Source organism: Rhamphochromis sp. 'chilingali' (genome assembly GCF_963969265.1).
Source record: "Rhamphochromis sp. 'chilingali' genome assembly, chromosome: 13".
Lineage (NCBI taxonomy): Eukaryota > Metazoa > Chordata > Actinopteri > Cichliformes > Cichlidae > Rhamphochromis > Rhamphochromis sp. 'chilingali'.
Window position 1 is genome coordinate 33,179,327 of NC_137940.1, and position 18,944 is coordinate 33,198,270.

Here is an 18,944-nt window from a genome sequence, read left to right on the forward strand (position 1 = left end):
GCAGACATCAGAGTCCACAGAGACTCCATTCTGGCCTCATTTGTCCACCATCACTGCAAACAATTAGGGCCTCAATGGTGATCCATGATGTAATCCTACCCTCACCTTGAAGCCATCTGTCACTCCAGCTGCACACCTCACCACTGTCTTGCTGTCGTTATACATACCCTGCACCACCCTCACGTGCTTCTCTGCCCCTCCACTCTTGGTATTGATCATACCCTTTCTCTAGACCCACAAAGACACAGTCCAGCTCCTGAGCTCCTCTACACTTCTCCATCAAAAATCTCAAAACAAACATCACATCTGTATGTGCCCTCTTGGCATTGCTAATCCCAGTGTCTCTTTTCTAAACCTAACTTTAACACCTTTCCCCACAGCTTCATGGCTTAAGTGTTGCTACAACTCTGCACATCACCCTTGTTCTTTAAAAATTGGCACCAGCACACTTCTCCTTTCCTCATTCTTCAAGATTGCGTTAACAAATCTGGTTAAAAAGTCCCTCTCCCCTAGACATCTCCACACTTCTACAGGCATTCAGTTGCATTTCTACTCTTCATCATCTTCATAGCTACCTTCACTTCCTCCTCACTAATCCTCTGAAATGGATAAGCAGTTAAGACAAAGAATTAGGATGCATCTAATTTCCACCCTGGCATTATTACATATAATCGTGTTTAGTATAGTGCTTTGTTTGTTCTCTTGTTTGCTTTTTCTTCTCCTTGTTTGTCTCTTTTTCTTTCATCTGTGGACTTTTTTGCAGTTCTGTTTATGATGTTGATGAAAATAAAGTTGGGGGAGGGGAACCTGTGCGTTCTTGAAGTCTTTAGTGGCAGCTAAAATAACACGGAGTGCTCCTTCCTAGTAACTTTCCCGTCCCAGGGTAAGTTAGTAGTCCAGCCCCGCGGTCTGCCCGGCCTGTTTTCGCCTCTCTCTGCTCGGTTGTTTGCAGATGTTCATTAGCATTTGGAGCTCCGCCCCCCTGCGCTCTGATTGGACGCACTGTTACTGGAGCTGTCAGCTCAGCTGCAGGAAGGTTTTCGTCTCAGTCCGGTCTGCAGCTACAGACTGACAGAAGCCAGCAGAGGCTCTCTGCCTTTGTTAGCTAGCTGGTAAAGCACCAAGAAAGGACGTAGCCGCATCCATGAAATAGCACACTTTTTTGGAAAATGATCTTCTGTACGAATAAAATGGAGTACCCCCTGAGAACCCAGTGCCAGCGAGTCCAGAAACAGGTAGGTTATAAGGTTAGCTGAATTTCGACAGAGAAGGGGGAGGGGGGTAAGTTAGTTTTAGGACAATTGAAGCTAATAGCGGCTAACTCAGTAGCGTTCATTCATTTGCCTAAGGGATCATTTATATCAAAGAAAACATCTCCTTTTTTTGGCAGCTCTTGAATTCACTCTCAATGCCTTTTAAAGCTTAAAACGAGGTGATAGACGACGGCTAGCTTGCATTTAACTGTTTTTCAAAGTTTTTAACGAACGGTTGGCTAACATTAGCGACCAAAAAAAAAGGAAAGGGAAAAAAACAGTCGCAGCAAACTTACGTTGTAGCTCGCTAACGCTTAACAGTTCACAAAGAAAACTAGTTTGACTTAGATGACATTTTGACGGCGGAGAAGTGGGGTTTTAGTGGTTGAATATGGGGGTTAGGACCGCACTGAGCTCGGTTTCCATCTCCAGCCGTTAAAGCGTCACGTAAAGCTTGCAGCGCTTTCTCGCTGTTTTAACGCTTAATTTTGACCGATTAAAGCTACAAATTTACCTGTTTCTCTTTTTGGGTTTTTTTCTGTAAATAAAACCAGGCCCGAACACATTACCCTAACCGCACAAACTGCGAGATGACGGCTCTGCCTTTGTTCTGCCACAGGAGGGAGAAGATTTAAACGCTTCCTTTTAATATTTGTGTTAAATTTGGCGTCGCTTTTGCGGATTATTAATGTGTCCGTGCACTAAGAGCCCGATAAGACGGTGCAGTGTGAGGAGAAAGCTGCAGGTGACGATGACATCATCTGAAGGTTTGGGGAGAGAAGTGGCTGTGAAGTAATGCAGCACCATATATTTACTCCTAAATAACACACAAGCACGGGTTTTGCAGGACACATTCAGCGTGTAGACATACCTAATCCTCAAGGATTGACGGGCATTGTGCGGGTTTTGTCGCTTGCGGTGCCTCTAAATGTTGGCAACTTTTTTTTTTATTGTGCTGTTTTTTGCTGGCTTCAACTGGACTGCCAATCAAAGTTGTTTTTCTCCTCTGCCGGTGTTTTTCCACTTCACAACAAAAAGGGGGCGCTGTCCCAAGTTGTAGCCCGAAAGAGACGTATTTGCTGCAGATTAGAGGTCCAGAAATGGAACAAAACAAGCAGGAATGTGAGCAGCTACTTTGTGTTTAAAGACTAATATGCGTTGCTTTTTTTTGTTTGTTTTTTTTTTTGCTTTTTTTTTACTGCTGCTATACTTTTACATAAATTTGCTGCAACTGGAGACAAACGATAAGCAATATATACTGGCCGTGCATTTGCCTTTTGATTTGATAACCTTAAACCTTTTGCTTGTTTGTGAGACCTAATTATCAGGGAAAGTCTTTTCTACCCCTACAGTGTCCTTGCTCTACCTGCATGCCATGTTTTCTGACAGGTCCCATCATTCATGTGCAGTATGTATGCTCGCCTTTGTTCCCCCCCCAATCATCCTGCAGCAGTGTTTTGTTTATCTTGGTTGTGTTGTATGTGAAGCTCCAGCTTCTTTCCCTTCCTTCTCCTTTTCCAATCTTGGCTGCAGCTGGTTTGTTTTGCACTACTCCCCAAGTTCAGGTTGCAAGAGCAACACCTCCCCACCCCCCCAAGCTGCTTCTTCTGGTGATAAAGGTGGGCGCATGATGAGGTTGAACCCCTCCCAGACTCAGTAAGGAATGCAGATTGAATGTCCTTCTCCTATATCTGCAGCAGCCCCCTCCTGCAGCCCACCACGCACCAACACACTGAAGCGGCTGCTGGTGTAATTTTCCTCTCTTTGTGTGTCATCTTAGTCCAGCGCTCTCCTTCCTAGCCTTGCTTGTTTGTCAGCCAGCTATCAAAGCCTGTCTTTGTCTCCCTTTACCTTTCCTCCTCTCGGTGACGTCATCCCTGTTTTTCATTTCATCCGTAGTCCTCTCTGATCAATACACAAATTATCTGTCCTCTCCCGTGTTGAGGAAAAAGGAGATTTCTTTTGAATGTCAAATGATCTGCACCTGTGAATCTTTTTCTTTCACAACAGGCCCTACTGTGGGTTGTTTATGTTAATATTTTGCAGGCAAGCCACAAGTTTGACTGCATCTTGTGATTTGAATACAGCAACGCTCTAATGTCACCCCCTCAGGCCTGTTTTTGACTACAAAAAATTGCTTTGTTTCTGCGTGTACTGTAAGCTGAATTGATAGGCTTCCGAGTGTACATGTGAAACCACAATATGCTTTGTAATAGCATACACAGTTGCAGACATGATGCTGCTTTATATGACCACCCACCCTTACTTACCCTTTTTTCTCTCTTCTTTCAGTGCAATTTTTTTTTTTTTTTTTTTTTTTTTTTTTGTGTTCATGTGGGTGGCCAGTAAGGAGTATATCGCCTTGTCAAAGCTATGTGCAGCTTCTCTGGGTTGTTATCAGGCAATAACAATAAAGCTGGGTATTGGGACAATAATACATCTGCCTAAAGCTTTTCCCACAGCGCATATAAATCAGAAAATGTTGATTAGTTTGGATAAAGATAGATCACTTTCAAGACAGAGCTAGGACATGAAAAAATAGCAAAATTTAGGATTTTTTGAAATGAAATGTATTGATGAGCATACTGTAAACTCTTTGTTTTCTATTTGATTTCTGCTTCTGTGTCCTCAACAGACACCATAAACCTGTAGGATGTGTCATTTCCTGCTTTCTGAATGCCTTCACATCCACTGTAGTTCCTGTTTCAGTTTGACTTATTACCTTGTATTTGTCCAGACATGTTTGAAAATTTGCAAAATACCAATTTCCTCTTTGATTATGTGATGGCAAATCCCATCTCCTCAGTCTCTAAAAGAGTAGGTTTGTTGCTTATTTTACTTCAGATTTGAAAATTAACAGAATATGACAATTAGAGGGTTGCTTTTTCTGATTTCTGTGTGTTTCTATGAGTGTTGTCAGTATTTATCTGTGTGATGACGAATGCAGGGTGTTTGCTAAAATTTGACAATACTGCTTAGCACTGTGGGTTTTTAGTTCTTTGCACAAGTCCTTAATTTTGGCTTTGACTTCTCTAACGGTAACCTTTTTAGCTGAAGTAATCACACCGAGAAAAGATGCATCAGCAGGGTGAGTGTCAGTGCCATTTTCAGGGTTAGTTTCCTATTTTGCCGAGGGTTTGTCATAATGTTGATGGGATTGTAGACTGGTGTTTAACTGTTAACCATACCCATCTCTGATTTGAAATACTTTCCCTTTTATATATGTTTACAGTTGCTTATTTTTCTCATGGGAGTATTTAAAATATAAAATCACACCCTAGCATAGACAGGTGGAGATACACAAACATGGAGATGGCTTCAGGCTCTAAAACGAGAAGCCAGTGCATTCTTTCTCACAGCTGACAGTGTTGTAAAAAGATTAACGGTCCTATAGAAATGGATTGGAAAACAGCCCTTGGACCCTCTAAATCATTAGAGCTGTTTTATAAATTTTGGTCATTTTAAGTGTTAAAAGGATAATCCAGGATATGTTCATTGGTTGACAAGTTGTGATTGAGAAATTGTGAGGTTTGCTGCCACAGTCAGTCTCCTGCTCATATAACCTGGTTTTAAAACACCAAACAATCGGCTGCCTTACATTCCTATTTTATACTGTCTGTGGTGTGGCTGAGCTTGCTGAGCCTCGTGCACAGTCTGAGGGGTCAGAACAAGATTTTGTTTTTGGGGTTTTTTGTAATATACTGAAAAACTTCCAAATGGCAGCAGCCACAGCTCCTTTCTTGGTGGCAAGTTATTTTGTAGCCTCTGTGCTCTCCTCCATCATAATCCTAACCCATCCTGAGCCCTTTCCAGCTTGTTCCTGATGAAATGGTGTCTCACTTTCTTATATCTGATTTATGTAATATGAACTGTGAGGGGAGAAGGGTATACACTTGAGGCAGGATTCCTCTTTCATCGCAGGTACTAGTGCATAATAATATAAAACAGTAATTTTAGCAACTTGAGTGTCCCCAGTGGGTACTTTATCTGTTCACTGAGTTGGCAATATTTCAAAAAGTCACAACAGTACATCTTTTATATTGTCCAGCAAAATTACTTGGAAAATAATTAGTCCTATAAAGAAGTTTTCTGTGCTTGCACAGCTTGGTCATTGTTTTTTGTATTTGCCTAAAAGTATGATCGATCTATGTTGGAGTCCATTTCATGCCGGAATGAAAAGACTAGGAAAAAAAAACAGGCGCAGATCTCCTTACATGTTAATTATTTGACTGGTGTGTTTTCTTCACGGTGCAGGCCCCATCGAGCCAGTTAGTGCTTTGATGGAGCTGTAACCTAGATTCTGCAGCTCAGCATACTAATCAGACCTACTCTTGTGAATGTGCTCTTGTCAGGTTTTGATTGGCAGGCACCTGTGCACTCTACATTCCCATTCAAACCATTTCTCATGTATGATGACAGATAAATGAGGGTCAGGGTTTGCATCTAAGCTTGCGTTATTCACTGCCAGCTCATTTTATTCCCTTGCATTCTCCTTAGAGTTAAAATAACTCGTAGTTTATACAAATAAGTCAGTCTCAGTGTGACGTTTGTTAAATCTGTGCTGTCTTGACATGTTTTTTAAGATCTGAGCATGGAGTCTATAATAGGTCAAGAGGTGGAGCCTCCTTCAGGATCAGGAGGAAACCCTGGTCGACTGCAGGGAGAAGTGAAATACCACATGGAGCTGAATACCAAAGATCTGTACAAGGCTAAAATTAAGCAGCGAGTCCTTCTAGTCGCCATTTGCTACGACTATCTGTGACATAAGCTGAGGCGTCTGTGATTTGACAGGACAGTAGTAATCCTTGACAGACGTTCAGCTGTTAAAGGGAGAAGTCTTTGCCAAACTGGAGTGAAACATTTGGCTTTGATGAGTGCCGTCCACACTCGGGTTTCACATACGGTGGAGCTGATTCCTGCTCATGGCTGAGTTCCCAAACACCTTTTCCTAGAACCGATTGTAAGATGGTGACAGAGGCTGTGCCCATGAGGGCGATCCAGCTCCCCTCTCCGCATGGGTCTGTTTCTCTTGGCCTCTGGCTCCTGAGCCCAGTCGCTCCCTTGTTTGTCTGTTAGGGCTTATGAATTTCTTTGCTGCTGCTGCTGCTCATGAGCTTCCCTCTTCAAGGCCTCTTAAGCTCAACTTTCACATTAGTTGCTTCGTCTGTGCTTCCTCCCAGCATGTAAATCCCCTTTTCTAAGGAAAACATGGGTGTTTTTTTTCCCCCTGTAGTTTTAGCAGGCTGCTGTCCATTTTCATTTCACAGAAGTAGAAGTACCTTTGGAAGAAAAAAAAAAAAAAATCCACAGTGCTGCTTCTGTGTTTGATAATAATGAAGTGGTGTTGAACTAGGAAGCATCTGGCCCTGCTGCAGCCAACCTGCCATGGTGTCTGTTTGTCTGACGAGCTCTCAGCTGAGCTACTGTTGTTTGCTTGTTTTATTTGGAGAAGGAATAATGCAAGGAATGCGCTCACTTGCCAGTGGCGCCTGTATCACTGCTGTTTTCCCAAGGCTGTTTTTCTTTCAGCTGATTTATGGGGGGGTAAAACAAGTTCGGTCCATGTCACGGACACAGAAGTCTAGCCTGTTTTTTCCTACAGATCTAACGATTACTCCAAAAGAAAGTCATCCTCGGGTTACTGAATTATTTTTATTTTTTGTCCCATATATTTATTTATTGCCAGTTTTAAATAATAAAATGTGTTCCCATTGTGGATTAACTGATTGCTTTGTCTGTAAAATATCAAAGTCGCTCTTTAGTGACGTCCAAACTCCACCAAAGAGCCAAAGATTTTGGATTTACAGTGGTGTAGTTCAGAGCAGCTTCATCCAGCATAATTTTAAGATTTTTCACAGCCATTAATGTTCTCATTTTTTTTTTTTTTTCTTCTGTCAGCACTTTGTTTCAGCCATTATAGCTATTTCCCACAAAATGGGAGAACTATATCTTATGGTACAATATGGTTTTAAGGTCCCTCTTCCAGAAACCAACAGTCTTTCTCGTCCTTGTCACTGTTTCTGCAGATGATGGTGAATGGTGAGAAGGAGCGAGTGTCACTGCTGGTCAGCAGGGGGAGTGTAGATGCCGTGTCCCAGCAGATGGCGTCTCACCCTCAGTACCTGGAGAGCTTCCTGCGCACACAGCATTACATCCTGCACATGGATGGCCCCCTGCCGCTGCCATACCGCCATTACATCGCCATCATGGTTAGTGACCTGGCTTTTCTCTCTAGGATACATCCAAACCCCTCACCAGCTGTCATCATGCAGCCAAACATACACAAAGCTTTTTTTTTTTTTTTGTTTTTTTTTTTGAGTTTTCATCTTTGTTCCTGTGACTAACAGGCTGCAGCACGTCATCACTGCAACTACCTGGTGTACCTGCACTCAGCGCATTTTCTGAGAGTGGGCGGGGATCCCAAGTGGTTGCAGGGTTTGGAGGTGGCACCCCTTCGCCTTCGGCTCCTTGACAACATTAACAAAGTGCTGGCCCACCAACCCTGGCTCACCGCCTGCTCGCATATCCAGGTACAGCAAAGACAGACCACGGATAAAATGTAACATTTACATAAGTATTTAAAAAAAAAAAAAAAAAATACTTTGATGCTTTGCTTTATTTCATTTCCTCGTTCTAAATGTGTGTTTGTTTTTGCCTCTGCTCTCCAGACGCTGCTGAAGGCGGGCGAGCAGTGCTGGTCACTGGCTGAGCTGGTGCAGGCCGTGGTGATCCTGGCCCACTGCCACTCCCTCTGCAGCTTTGTGTTTGGATGCGACACAGACGCAGACTTTGTCCCTCTCTCCTCCAAATCTCCCAACGGTACTCCGCCGACCTTCTGCCCCTGTGACGCTGCCAACGGCAACACCAATGTGCCTCAGTCCCTCGCCACTCCCTCCGAACACATAACACGACGACGGGTAAAAATATACTTATATACATATCTGAAGCTATAAACTGAAATTAGTTCATAAATAGTTAGAATAGCTTTAAAAAAGGGACCAATATGTGCAATACTGGTATCACTCAACCCACTGGTGCTTGTGGAAAGGAATAAGAAGAAAAAGGCCAAGATAGCCAAAGTAAATATCACCAGTTTTACCAGATGAAAATGTATTTTAGGAGTGTATTTTTTTATTTCACTGGCCTTACATCATATAATAAGGATTGGAAAAAATGTTTAATAGTGTAAAATGACCGATTAATTTGTTCAGTATTTTTCCTTTGATAAATATCATCAAATTCAGTTGGATATTTTCTGATGTTGCATACACAATTAGATTATTTCTGTACCCTTAGCAGTTGCTTTAATATATCAAACTTGATGAGATACTTTTTTTTTTTTTTTTTTATCGACAGTCTCTGGACTCAAGTGGTGATGTGACGTGTCTGAAGGAGAGGATCCAGAAGTCCCAGGAAGAGCGTGAAAAGCAAACACTCCAGCAGACAGGTAACACCACCGAGACATTCCCACTCACTCTTCGAGCATTAGTGAAGTCGCACAGTGTGAAACCTGAGCGTTTACCACTCCTTACTTAGCCTCATCATCTCCTTTGCTTTCATCATTTCTTTTAAAGACACGGAGGAGGAGGAGATGATATGCCTCGCAGATCCTTCGCGTTTTATCACAGACCCTGACTTTTGCTATCAGGAGTTTGCGCGCAAGGAGGAGGACCACTTCCAAGTGTTCAGAGTTCAGGTGAGTGTCTTTATAGCAGTGAACGTGTCAGTGTGATTATGTGTAGGGTTTTGTTTTTTGTTCTGAGTTTCCGATTGTCTGGCTGGTGTCTATTAAAGACATTAGCACAGTTTTATTACTCTCCACTGCTGAAGTGCATCTGTGCCACAGTCTGAAGCACTTTGAGATGCTGGTAGCCAAATTAACATGTAAATTTGGTATCAGGCAGCCCGAGGCAGAGTGAGTTAATCAGTACTTTCTTTGACATTTTAACACACTGCTTTGGCTCACAGACCAACAGGAGAGGAATAACTAACAAGATGTGAGCTGAAGTTTTTTCCCCTTCATATTTTAATTAGATGCGTTTTCTTAATCATGGTCCAGTTCATAAGGCACAATATAAAATGAAAATAGATATAAGAGCTTTTAGAAATGTAAGTTTTGTGTAAATTACCAGAAAATCTGTATTTGTTAACAGGAGAAGAAACAGTACAACAGAGAGCTAGGAGTCTCTTTTCTCCAAGTCCTCTACTTTTTTTTCCTACTTTCACTATAAAAGCTAAATCCCACAGCTCAAGCTGCCCCCAAATGGCATCATTTAACTTGTCCTCCATTTGTGCTTGTTAGTGGCATCATGTCCTCTCTGTAGGGGTGGCTGAAAGATGTTGAGGACCACCACAATAGAGACCTGGCTTGTGAGGCAGCTGCTCAGGAAGCATATGGCAGGAAGAGCCCGAAGCTTGTAGTTTAGCAGTTACTAAACACTGAAAACAAAGCGAAGGTGATGTCCGCTAATAAATGTATCGCAGAAGGCATAATTCTCTGATGGGAAGCAGCACGGTGACACAGTTGACTGTTGCCTCAGAGCAAGAAGGGCCTGGGTTTCTATCATCTGGCCAGGATCTTTCTGTGTGGAGATAGGACTTAGTACATATCTGGGAGAAATCTTGAAGAATCATAACAAAATCATATTCTGCAACGCTTTTGGATCATTTTTACAAATGAATGCCTCTAAAAACCACAAAATGAAGAACAGCATGGTACATAGATTGGTGGGGCTAGCCTTAGGGGATCATCATAAAACAAAAGTAGAGCAAATAAAAGCATTACTAATGCTGAAAAGTAGTTTCAAATATTTACTACTTAAGCTCTATAGATTAAAGGTTTGGCATCAATCACGAGGAAAAAAATGTTATGTTCTTCTATTTGACTGCAATTTTCAGAACTGCTCACAATGAGGAAAACTCATGTGACCCCTTTTTTCCCCCTCTAGGACTATTCCTGGGAAGATCACGGCTTCTCCTTAGTCAACAGATTGTATTCTGACATTGGGCACCTCCTGGATGACCGGTTCAGGAGCGTAGCCACCCTCTCCTCATTGCACAGTGACGACCTGAAGAGGGCGATCTGGAATTACATCCACTGTGTGTTAGGAATACGGTGAGGCTGCCACTTCGTGCCGAAACAATAAAAATAAAAAATACAAGAGACGTACAGAAACCTGCTTTTTTGTGTGTGTGTTCAATAGTTAAAGTTGTGTTTGCTTTTGGTCGCAGCTACGATGATTACGATTACGGTGAAGTGAACCAGTTGCTGGAGCGAGATTTGAAGCTGTACGTCAAGGCTGTGGCCTGTTTTCCGGACTCCACCAAAACTCCAGTGTGTCCGCTGAGATGGACTCCACTTAAGACTTCAGAACGGGTAAGACTATTTTTTCGTGTTACGAAGAAAGTTGTCATGTCTGCAAACAACGTATGACGCTAGAAGTGAGAGCCGCAATATTTAATTTGGCACAAATGCAGCAAAACAAGGATCTGGCAGGATCAGCAGAGCTTTCGCTTTTGAACTGAGGTCATTATCAACTAAAACTAAACCAAGAAACGCTAAAATCAGGTGGGAAAAGAACTGCATTGACTCGAGCCACATTGATAAAGGTTTATACTTGGTCTAAGGAGCTTAAAAAGAAAGCGACTTAAGTTTCTTGAAGATGTTTCACCTCTCATCCGAGAAGCTTCCAGTTCAGGTATTTTATGCTCGTACTGGTGTGCCTGCATTGCTCTGGGATTTCTCTCTCCAAGCTGGTCAGTTCAGCACTTTTTCTGCCAGCTTTTTTCTGAACCAACTGAAGAGCTGGAAACAAGAGTACTGAACAGGCCATTAAAGTTGCAGGATGTTGCAGGTGGATGTCAGGGTGTAGGGTTATGGTGTATCTGCAGTGTAGATTTTTAAATATATTTTGTGATTTTTAGCTTTTAGATGGGAAAGCAGGGACAAAGTGCAGAAGGATGAAATGCATTGTGGCTCATGGTTTACATGTTCAAACCAGGGAGTAATACTGGCGCCCCCTACAGCACAGATTTGAACTAGAAGCATAACTCCAACAAATGTGCGCATTCCCCGTCACATCAACCTGTCCACTCAACACATTCCCAGAAACTGTTAGTTATCACTAGCATCAGCCCTCGGTGTTAATGTTTAGTTTTTTCTCTCCTCAGATACACATAAACTTACTAATCATGGAGGCCCGGCTGCAGGCGGAGCTGCTGTACGCGCTGAGAGCCATCACTCAGTACATGATTGCCTAAGAGGATGTAGAGGCACGTCATTAAAACTCTTCGCCGGTACAGAGAGACCCGGAAACAAGAGGATGAAGACATCTGAAGAGCAGCCAGTGACGTGGGGTGAGAGCGGCACTTTTAAGGACACAGAGCTGCACTGTTTGCAGCTGTGCCTCTTTGAATGTGCTTTTTCTCCTCAGATCCAGTATATTTAAACCATAGCGTGCCACACCCCTCCTGCAACTCATCTTATTGTGAAGTCCTCTTATCAGACATCTTGGCTCTCGAAGGTTATGTGCAATTATTGCTAGTTATTTTAATTTTTACCTGTCGTCTTGTGTTCCAGTCGGTCGCAGCAGCAGTGTGTTACCAGTGGCCAATACTCTCCTCTTTAGTTTGAGAAGTCTCCTTTTGTATTAACTATGCTTTTCCAAAAACGTATATCTTTGTGTACACGTTGAATGAATGTTAATGGGAGACCAGTTCTTTGGGTTTTTTTTTTTTTTTTTTTTTTTTGTGGACAATCCTTGTCAGTGTTGGAGGAGGACTGTGAAGGACGACCGTTTTGCTCTCCCTGACATTTCGTATTAATGCTGGTCAAGAACAAAAATGAGAATGACACTGCTGGAAGTTATCACATCACTATAGTTTCTTTTAATAAGCACTTTTTTAAACTTTATATATTTATAATGCAAGGTAGCTAATGAGTAGACATACTGAGTTTGTGGGTCTCGTCTTTATGACGTGTTTAAAAAAAAAAAAAAAAAAAAGAGAGAAAAAGATTTGACTGTTTGTCCTCAAACTTTCAGACTCTGCTTTTGTTTCCCAGCCCCGATTTCTGAGTGAAGGTACGCGTTTCAGGATATTTCAGTGAAATATTGCTCTAATATTTTCAGTTTAGCTCTGGCACAGGGACTCTGAAACTAATCTGAAGAAGTCAGTAAGCTGTTTCTTACAGCGACGAGTAAGCTGAGCCACGTTTTTTTTTCTCTCCCCACTGACACGCTTCAGAGACGATCAAATCAGAGACTAAATGTTAGACCACGGGTCCTTTAAGACCTCAACCTTTCACAAAAGTACAAAAAATCAATTGGAGCAATTTTAAAAATAAATAACACTTAAGGTTGATCTGTGAGTTCAGATTTTTGTTCGGGGATTTGTGTTAAAGCTTTTCTTTCTTTGTGTGAACTGTATCGAAGTAGATCATCACAGCAGAGAACCCGTGGTACACTTAGCAGAGCGATGTGCAGAGTAGCTGTTAATAACACCTGTATCTCCTTTCTGTCTTTTCTTTTTACAGTTTTTTTTTTTTTTTTTTTTTTTTTTTTTTTGGTAGTAAACTTTTGGAGTACTTTTTGTTTTGTTTGTTTCTGGGTGACAGTAGGACCTACTTGTCATGCTGCGGCCTGGGTAGTTGTAGAAGTGTGACAGACTGTAGATTTAGAATTGGTAACTGCAGGATATAGAACAGAAACTGAAGTCCATATCGACTAAAGCAAAAAGCGCTGTTAACACAGGTGCCTTCAGGCTAAAACTGGAGTGCTGCTGAAGTGGAAGGATGTGACGACTGGAGGCTGAACGTGGGCCGGAAACGAGCCCGGCTGACAGGCGGGAAAGCTTTTCCTGCCCGAGTGGGAACAGTTCTTGTTTTTCTTTCTTGGTGTAGGTCGGAGCCGGTTCTGATGAACGTTGCAGCTGTGAACGCCCATGTTTTCTAACAGACACCTTCTACAAGCCCCAGCAACTCAGCAAGAGCCTTTGACACAGATGGATGTTAAAAATGTTCAACTTTAGTAGACTTACAAAAAAAAAAAAAAAAAAAAAGGACCTTACCTTAAAATAAATAACCTAAAAAAGAGAATAAGTGCAAAGACAAAAAAATGGTTTTTTTTGGTTTTTTTTGGAAAATGTGAAGAAATGTTTTTCTATAAAGATGCTCTATGAAAAATAAATCTGCCTACTGTTGTCTGTTCCTCCAAAGAGAAAAGCCTGAGGCTACTTAGTTTAAAAGCTCTGTGGTCCACCCAGACATTTAATTTCTCATAAATCCTTTTGCCAGCTGATACCTTTGGCTCAGTTTTAACTCTCTGATTCACAAGTCGTATTTCAAAAGGTGTGATTTAAATCTTATTGGTTTCTTTTATTTGATTTTTTTTCCTGTTTATACTTACAGTAATTGAAAACATAATTGTATAAAAACATCTCTTATTTTACATAGGCCACTTGCAGCTTCTTGAATGCCCACTGGGGGGCAGTGCTATATCAGTGCTGCTGCTATCAGTTCAGAAACAAGCGCTCATAGCCTGTTTTTCTGTTTTCAGCTGTTTGATTTGATGTCTTATCACTTCCCACGACATCAAATATGTTTGAATTACTTATTTTTAGGTAAATGGGGCATCACATATCATCAGCACAATCTGAGGTCACTGCAAAGAGACTGCTTGCTTCTAGTGATAGATTTCATCAGTGATAGTGCTGAGTGCCAGAGAACTGGCCAGTGTACTCGTGATAATATATGATATTTCGATCTCTCATTTCTTTATATTTTCTATTTGGGAAATAGGCAACGGAATGTATTGAAAAGTACAAACATGCATGGAAATACAATATGCAAGGCAAAAACAGTGTTTGTACGAGTCAATATTTAGTATGACCTTTATTCTTCAACACAGCCTGAACTGGTCATTTCTTTAAGTCGTCTTCAGGAATAGTTCTCCGGACTTCTTCGGATGTTTGCCGTGTTTTTTTCTGTTCTCTGTCAAGATTTTTCAATAATTCTGAGGTTCTGGGAATGCCAGTCCAGGGCCCTGTTTCAGGAAGCCTGTTTAGAAAACTCAGAGTGAAAAACGATACGCAGGGTTGAGTAACCCCAAACTGTCCAACTCGGAATATTCGGTTTCAGAAAGGCTGATAACAAGTAGTTCAGTCAACGCGGAGTTGCTTTAACCCCAAGTGAAGCGCGCGGACGAGGATACATAAAGCCCTGATCAGTGGAGCACAGATTAAGTGAGTCACCATGGAGACGGAGGGAAAGAAGGCGCGGTCAATGTATTTTACAGCGCTTGAGGCCGAAATTCTGATGGCAGCATATGCCGATAACATGCAAATTCCGCGGAAAAAAGTAACACAGCGACAGCTGCAAAAGAAAGTGAGCATGCATGGCAAAACATAGCCGACAGAGTCAATGCGTGAGTGTTAATTTAAACATTGATCTAGGGATTTCCACCCATTTAACACGTTATTTTATCATATGTTATTTTATTTGTTATTTTATACATTTTATTTTGTGACGTGATGTGAGCGCAGGTGCAACCCAACAGGCCCCAAACGTTCCTGGCAGCAAGTAAAAACGAAATATAAAAATATAGTCCAAACAGGTAAGGTGTAATTGTATTATGAGCCATAGTGCTTGGTCTGTTTGTCCCATGTAAATCAATTGCAGTTAGAGGCTACATTAATTTTGTCTGTAAGCACTTATTGAAATTATCTGAGCACATTACAAGTACATATTTGCTTACTCTGTATGCTCAAATGTGACCCGTTATAGCCAACAGAAAAAAAGCGGAGGCCCGAAAAACAGGTGGGGGTCCTCCACCACCACCACTCACAGAGGCTGAGCAGTTGGCCCTCAGCCAAAACAGTGGGCGCCCTGTGGCCGAAGGCATCTCTGCGGGGACATCCTCTGAGTCAATAACCCCGCAAGACACAAGTGCCTACATAGGGGGTAAATTCAAAATAATACATGATGTGCATACATCCTTTCTTCACAGTCACCTTTGCAGTGCTACTCATTCATTTGATAAACTCTTTACCATAATGGATTATTTTGTAGTGAAGTTATTTTCCTACTGATTTTGCCTTCCCTCAGTCTTGGTTGTCTTTGAGAGCATAATGACAATGAAGTGTAAGGTGATTGGTATGTTTGTTAATTGCCATTTGGTCCCTTGTAAGTTATAAGTGACCTGTATAAACCTCATATTCTATCAGTTGATGGTGATGGTGTACTGCATCTGGTGCAGCCTCCTGTTGAGCCAGACCAACATGCAGTTGTGAGTAATACTCCACAGATTATATGAGTTTACAGTAGAACAGCAATGTTGTTTATTTCTTTACTACAGGAAAATAATGAAGAAACATTGACAGCTGTTACAGAGGAGGAAGCAACAGAGACACTTTATGAGGTTTACATCTTTTAATACTTTGTGTACAGGAAACACAGGTGACCAATAAAGCCAGTTGAACAAAAAATCTATTTATTCTTCTTTCAACATGTTGAGGTGATGGGTCAAAAGAAATGATTGTGACATATGGTGTCTCTGACTGCTCTTCCATCTTGTATGTCCGTGGGAGGGTCAGGATGTTCATGGTTTGGATCACTGCTGTTTGGTTCAGAAGGACAGTGTTCTCCTCTAATTGTGGCAATGTTGTGAAGAATCACACATGCCACAATAATGTCACATGCCCTTTCTGGGGTGACCCTGAGTCTTTGCAGGCACTGGAACCGGGCCTTAAGCATTCCGATAGTCATTTCAATTCTGGCTCTTGTCCTGCAATGAGCCAGATTATATCGCTGCTGTGGGCCCGGTTCAGGGTCAGGGTAAGGGGTAAGCAAATAGGGTAAACATGGATACCCCCTATCACCAAGCAAGTAGCCAGTGAACTCTCCTAAGACAGAAGGATACACTTCAGTTCAAATGTCCCTGAAGCAATTGGTCTTTATATATTTTAAAGTATTTTCAACTCACCATGTCCAAATTTTGTGCTCAGTGTACATTCACGGAATATTTGTGAGTCATGGACAGAGCCTGGCCACTTGGCTTCCACATTTGTGATAATGTTGGCAGCATCACATATGATCTTCACAGTGCAGAGAACACAAATTAGCATCCATTACTATGATGAAATAATTTGTTAGTTTGAAATGCTACAGGGAACTATGTACCTGTACATTAATGCTGTGGAAAGACTTCCTGTTCACATAGTCTCCTTCATTTACTGAAGGAGCAATGATTGGAATGTGAGTACCATCTATACAGCCAATCACGCCTGGGAACCCTGAAAATAAATGTAAAATTTAAGTAGTAGTTCAAGTATCACCACATCATAAATTAAGTTTTGGTCATCCTGATACCTGCAATTTTGTGGCATCCCTCTTTGATGAATCTTGTGGGTCTATGACCGGGGAACACCACAAACGTGTACAGGAGACGTTTCAGTGCAACTGTAACATTCCTAACTGCCCGACAGACGGTAGCCTTGGAAACGTGCTCAGCGTCACCAATATTATACAGAAAGCTCCCGTTTGCAAAAAACCGAAGTGCAATACAAATAATATGTACAGAACTGAGAGCATGTCCGCGATGTGTCACATGCGTAATATATGGCCTGAGGATGTTATCCAAATAAATTACAGATTGTGCTGAGAAACGGTAACGTTCGCACAGACAATCATCAGGAAATGATAAAATGTCCAAACGCGCTCTGATCACTCTCTCCCGGCGGAGAGCTCTGCGGAGAATTTGGGCTTCACGATCTACTGGCTCTTCAAGGAAGTGGCACGCCATGTCCGACACTTCCTACTGTCAGGTTTCCGACAAAGGGGCGGAGACAGTCAGGGTTAGTTGTAGTAAACCTGCTAGGGGGCAGGTTAGCTTCACGGCGTGTGTCGTCATAGTGACTCACTCAGGCTTCAGCTGAACTCGCTTTGTGAAACCGAAAACCCAGAGTTTTCGTTAACTCAGGGTATACTTACTCAGATTTTCCACTAAACCGGCTTCCTGAAACAGGGCCCAGGACTGAGTTCAATTGTGAGTTTTTCTATCCAGGTATCCTTTTATTGTATTGGCATTGTTTGGGATCACTGTCACGCTGAAGAATTAGGTTGTTGCCTATCAGATGCTTTCCAAATGGTATTACATGGTGGATCCCAAGACCAATTTACAAAGTCCTTGGAGGCTCAAGATATTTGCATAGCATATCCTCCTAGGAAAAAATATTACTAGGTCCTGGAAAGAGTTATAATTGTAGGCTTACAATAAGTCTTTGAGGTTGTTTTTTGTTTTTGTTTTTTTGAATGACTGTGTTTAAGTTTTAATTTGTGCATACTCAGGAAGGCTGTGACGTGGTTTTAAGATGAATAACTACCAGCACAAAGTGCATACCTGTACGTAAGTGACGGGATCCTTGGATCACAGCGGCCTCTAGTGGAAGACATGCACAAGTGCACCATGTCTGAAGCGTCACAAGTCATCAATGAGCAGGAAAAGTGGGTTAAACAGTTTATTGAATCGATTTTTGCTGTTCAGAACTGTTTGTCATCTCTGGCTGACTTTAACAATGTGTAAAGAAAGAAAACTAATAAAGAGGGGCGCAGGGGATGAAAAAAAACTATCAACATGATTTAAAAAAAAATCATTAACATAATTGGCTTATGCACAACTTCCCACCCTCCCCAATGGAAAAAACAATTTCACCCTTGCCAAATGCTACAATACTGTATCAAATAGGGGCGATTTAAAATGTAAAAACATGAAGGGACTAACTGCTACTTAAAAAAGCTGAAGGATGAAGAATATTCACAAAGTTACATAAGGGGAGACACAAGAGAAGTAATAACATCACACCTGACTGCTTCAAGGAGGCAACAGTAAACTAGAGACATCAAAGTAGATTCTCACCAACCAGCCGCCGCTCCTTTAGTCAGATGTTACTAAAATTTCCCCAACTGTGGAACTCGGTTAAGGAAAAAAAAACAGAAAAAAGGGTGCAAAACATAATAACAAAAGTAATCGTGTTATGATTCAAAATAAGTGCAGTTACCCTGCTTTTAGATTTAAAAGACCAGGTTGGGTCGGGTTTATAAAAATAAAAATAACAAGGACGAGGAAAGTATGGAGTCTTTTTTTTTTTTTCAAATCTTGTCTGCAAAATATAAATTACTAGTGCACACAAGGTAAATAACTCCTGCAGGAGATAAATAACTCTTGCACGAATTAAAATAACTCCTGCGGACATAATTAACTTGTGTGCACATGATAATATCCTCACACGGCACAGTAGGGGTTCTGTATTAATTCCTACTGATTGCGTGTGAACTTCTACCATAACACCAAGTCGTTATCCTTGTGCCGTATACAAAAAAATTCCCCCGATATGCACCCCTTGCATTGTGGCATATTCCAGGATAACATCACAACTGATATGACATCTAGCACCATTACAAAACCAAACAAATGAGAATTTTAAAAAAAGGAAATATTTGTGGGTGACAAAAACAAAACAGAAAGAAGAAGAGTGCTTTAAACATATCAGAGGCTAACATATTCACACAGCTACAGCGAAATGATGAATAATAAACTCCAGGGATTTTTTAAATTAAATTAAAAAAACGAAACAAAAACACAAAAAGTTAGTTAAGAAAGGGGAGAGATGACAAAATAAAGCGTCGCTACAGAGTAA

At 41.5% G+C, this 18,944-nt stretch overlaps 1 protein-coding gene and 1 long non-coding RNA gene across 2 annotated transcripts; one reads left to right on the forward strand and one right to left on the reverse strand.

Annotated features, from left to right (window-relative positions):
* Positions 1-1,029: 1,029 nt before the first annotated feature.
* On the forward strand, positions 1,030-12,004 carry sesn4 (sestrin 4). The gene is made up of 9 exons (XM_080900853.1): positions 1,030-1,235; positions 7,280-7,462; positions 7,601-7,783; positions 7,922-8,170; positions 8,610-8,700; positions 8,828-8,949; positions 10,202-10,368; positions 10,485-10,629; positions 11,424-12,004. Exons 1-9 carry the CDS (start codon positions 1,170-1,172, stop codon positions 11,511-11,513), a joined length of 1,296 nt encoding a protein of 431 aa, XP_080756979.1. The 5' UTR covers positions 1,030-1,169; the 3' UTR covers positions 11,514-12,004.
* A 3,746-nt stretch (positions 12,005-15,750) lies between these two features.
* LOC308409128 lies at positions 15,751-16,871 on the reverse strand. The gene is made up of 3 exons (XR_013973950.1): positions 16,618-16,871; positions 16,429-16,541; positions 15,751-16,343 (listed from the first exon to the last, which is right to left on the reverse strand). It is a non-coding gene; the product is annotated as an uncharacterized lncRNA (long non-coding RNA).
* Positions 16,872-18,944: the final 2,073 nt, after the last annotated feature.

Bases quoted from the DNA above. Each gene is read 5' to 3' on its own strand.
- sesn4 (XM_080900853.1), top strand. From the start codon at position 1,170: ATGATCTTCTGTACGAATAAAATGGAGTACCCCCTGAGAACCCAGTGC. The intron at 1,236-7,279 runs GTAGGTTATAAG...CTGTTTCTGCAG, and splicing joins GCCAGCGAGTCCAGAAACAG to ATGATGGTGAATGGTGAGAA. The intron at 10,630-11,423 runs GTAAGACTATTT...TTCTCTCCTCAG, and splicing joins CACTTAAGACTTCAGAACGG to ATACACATAAACTTACTAAT.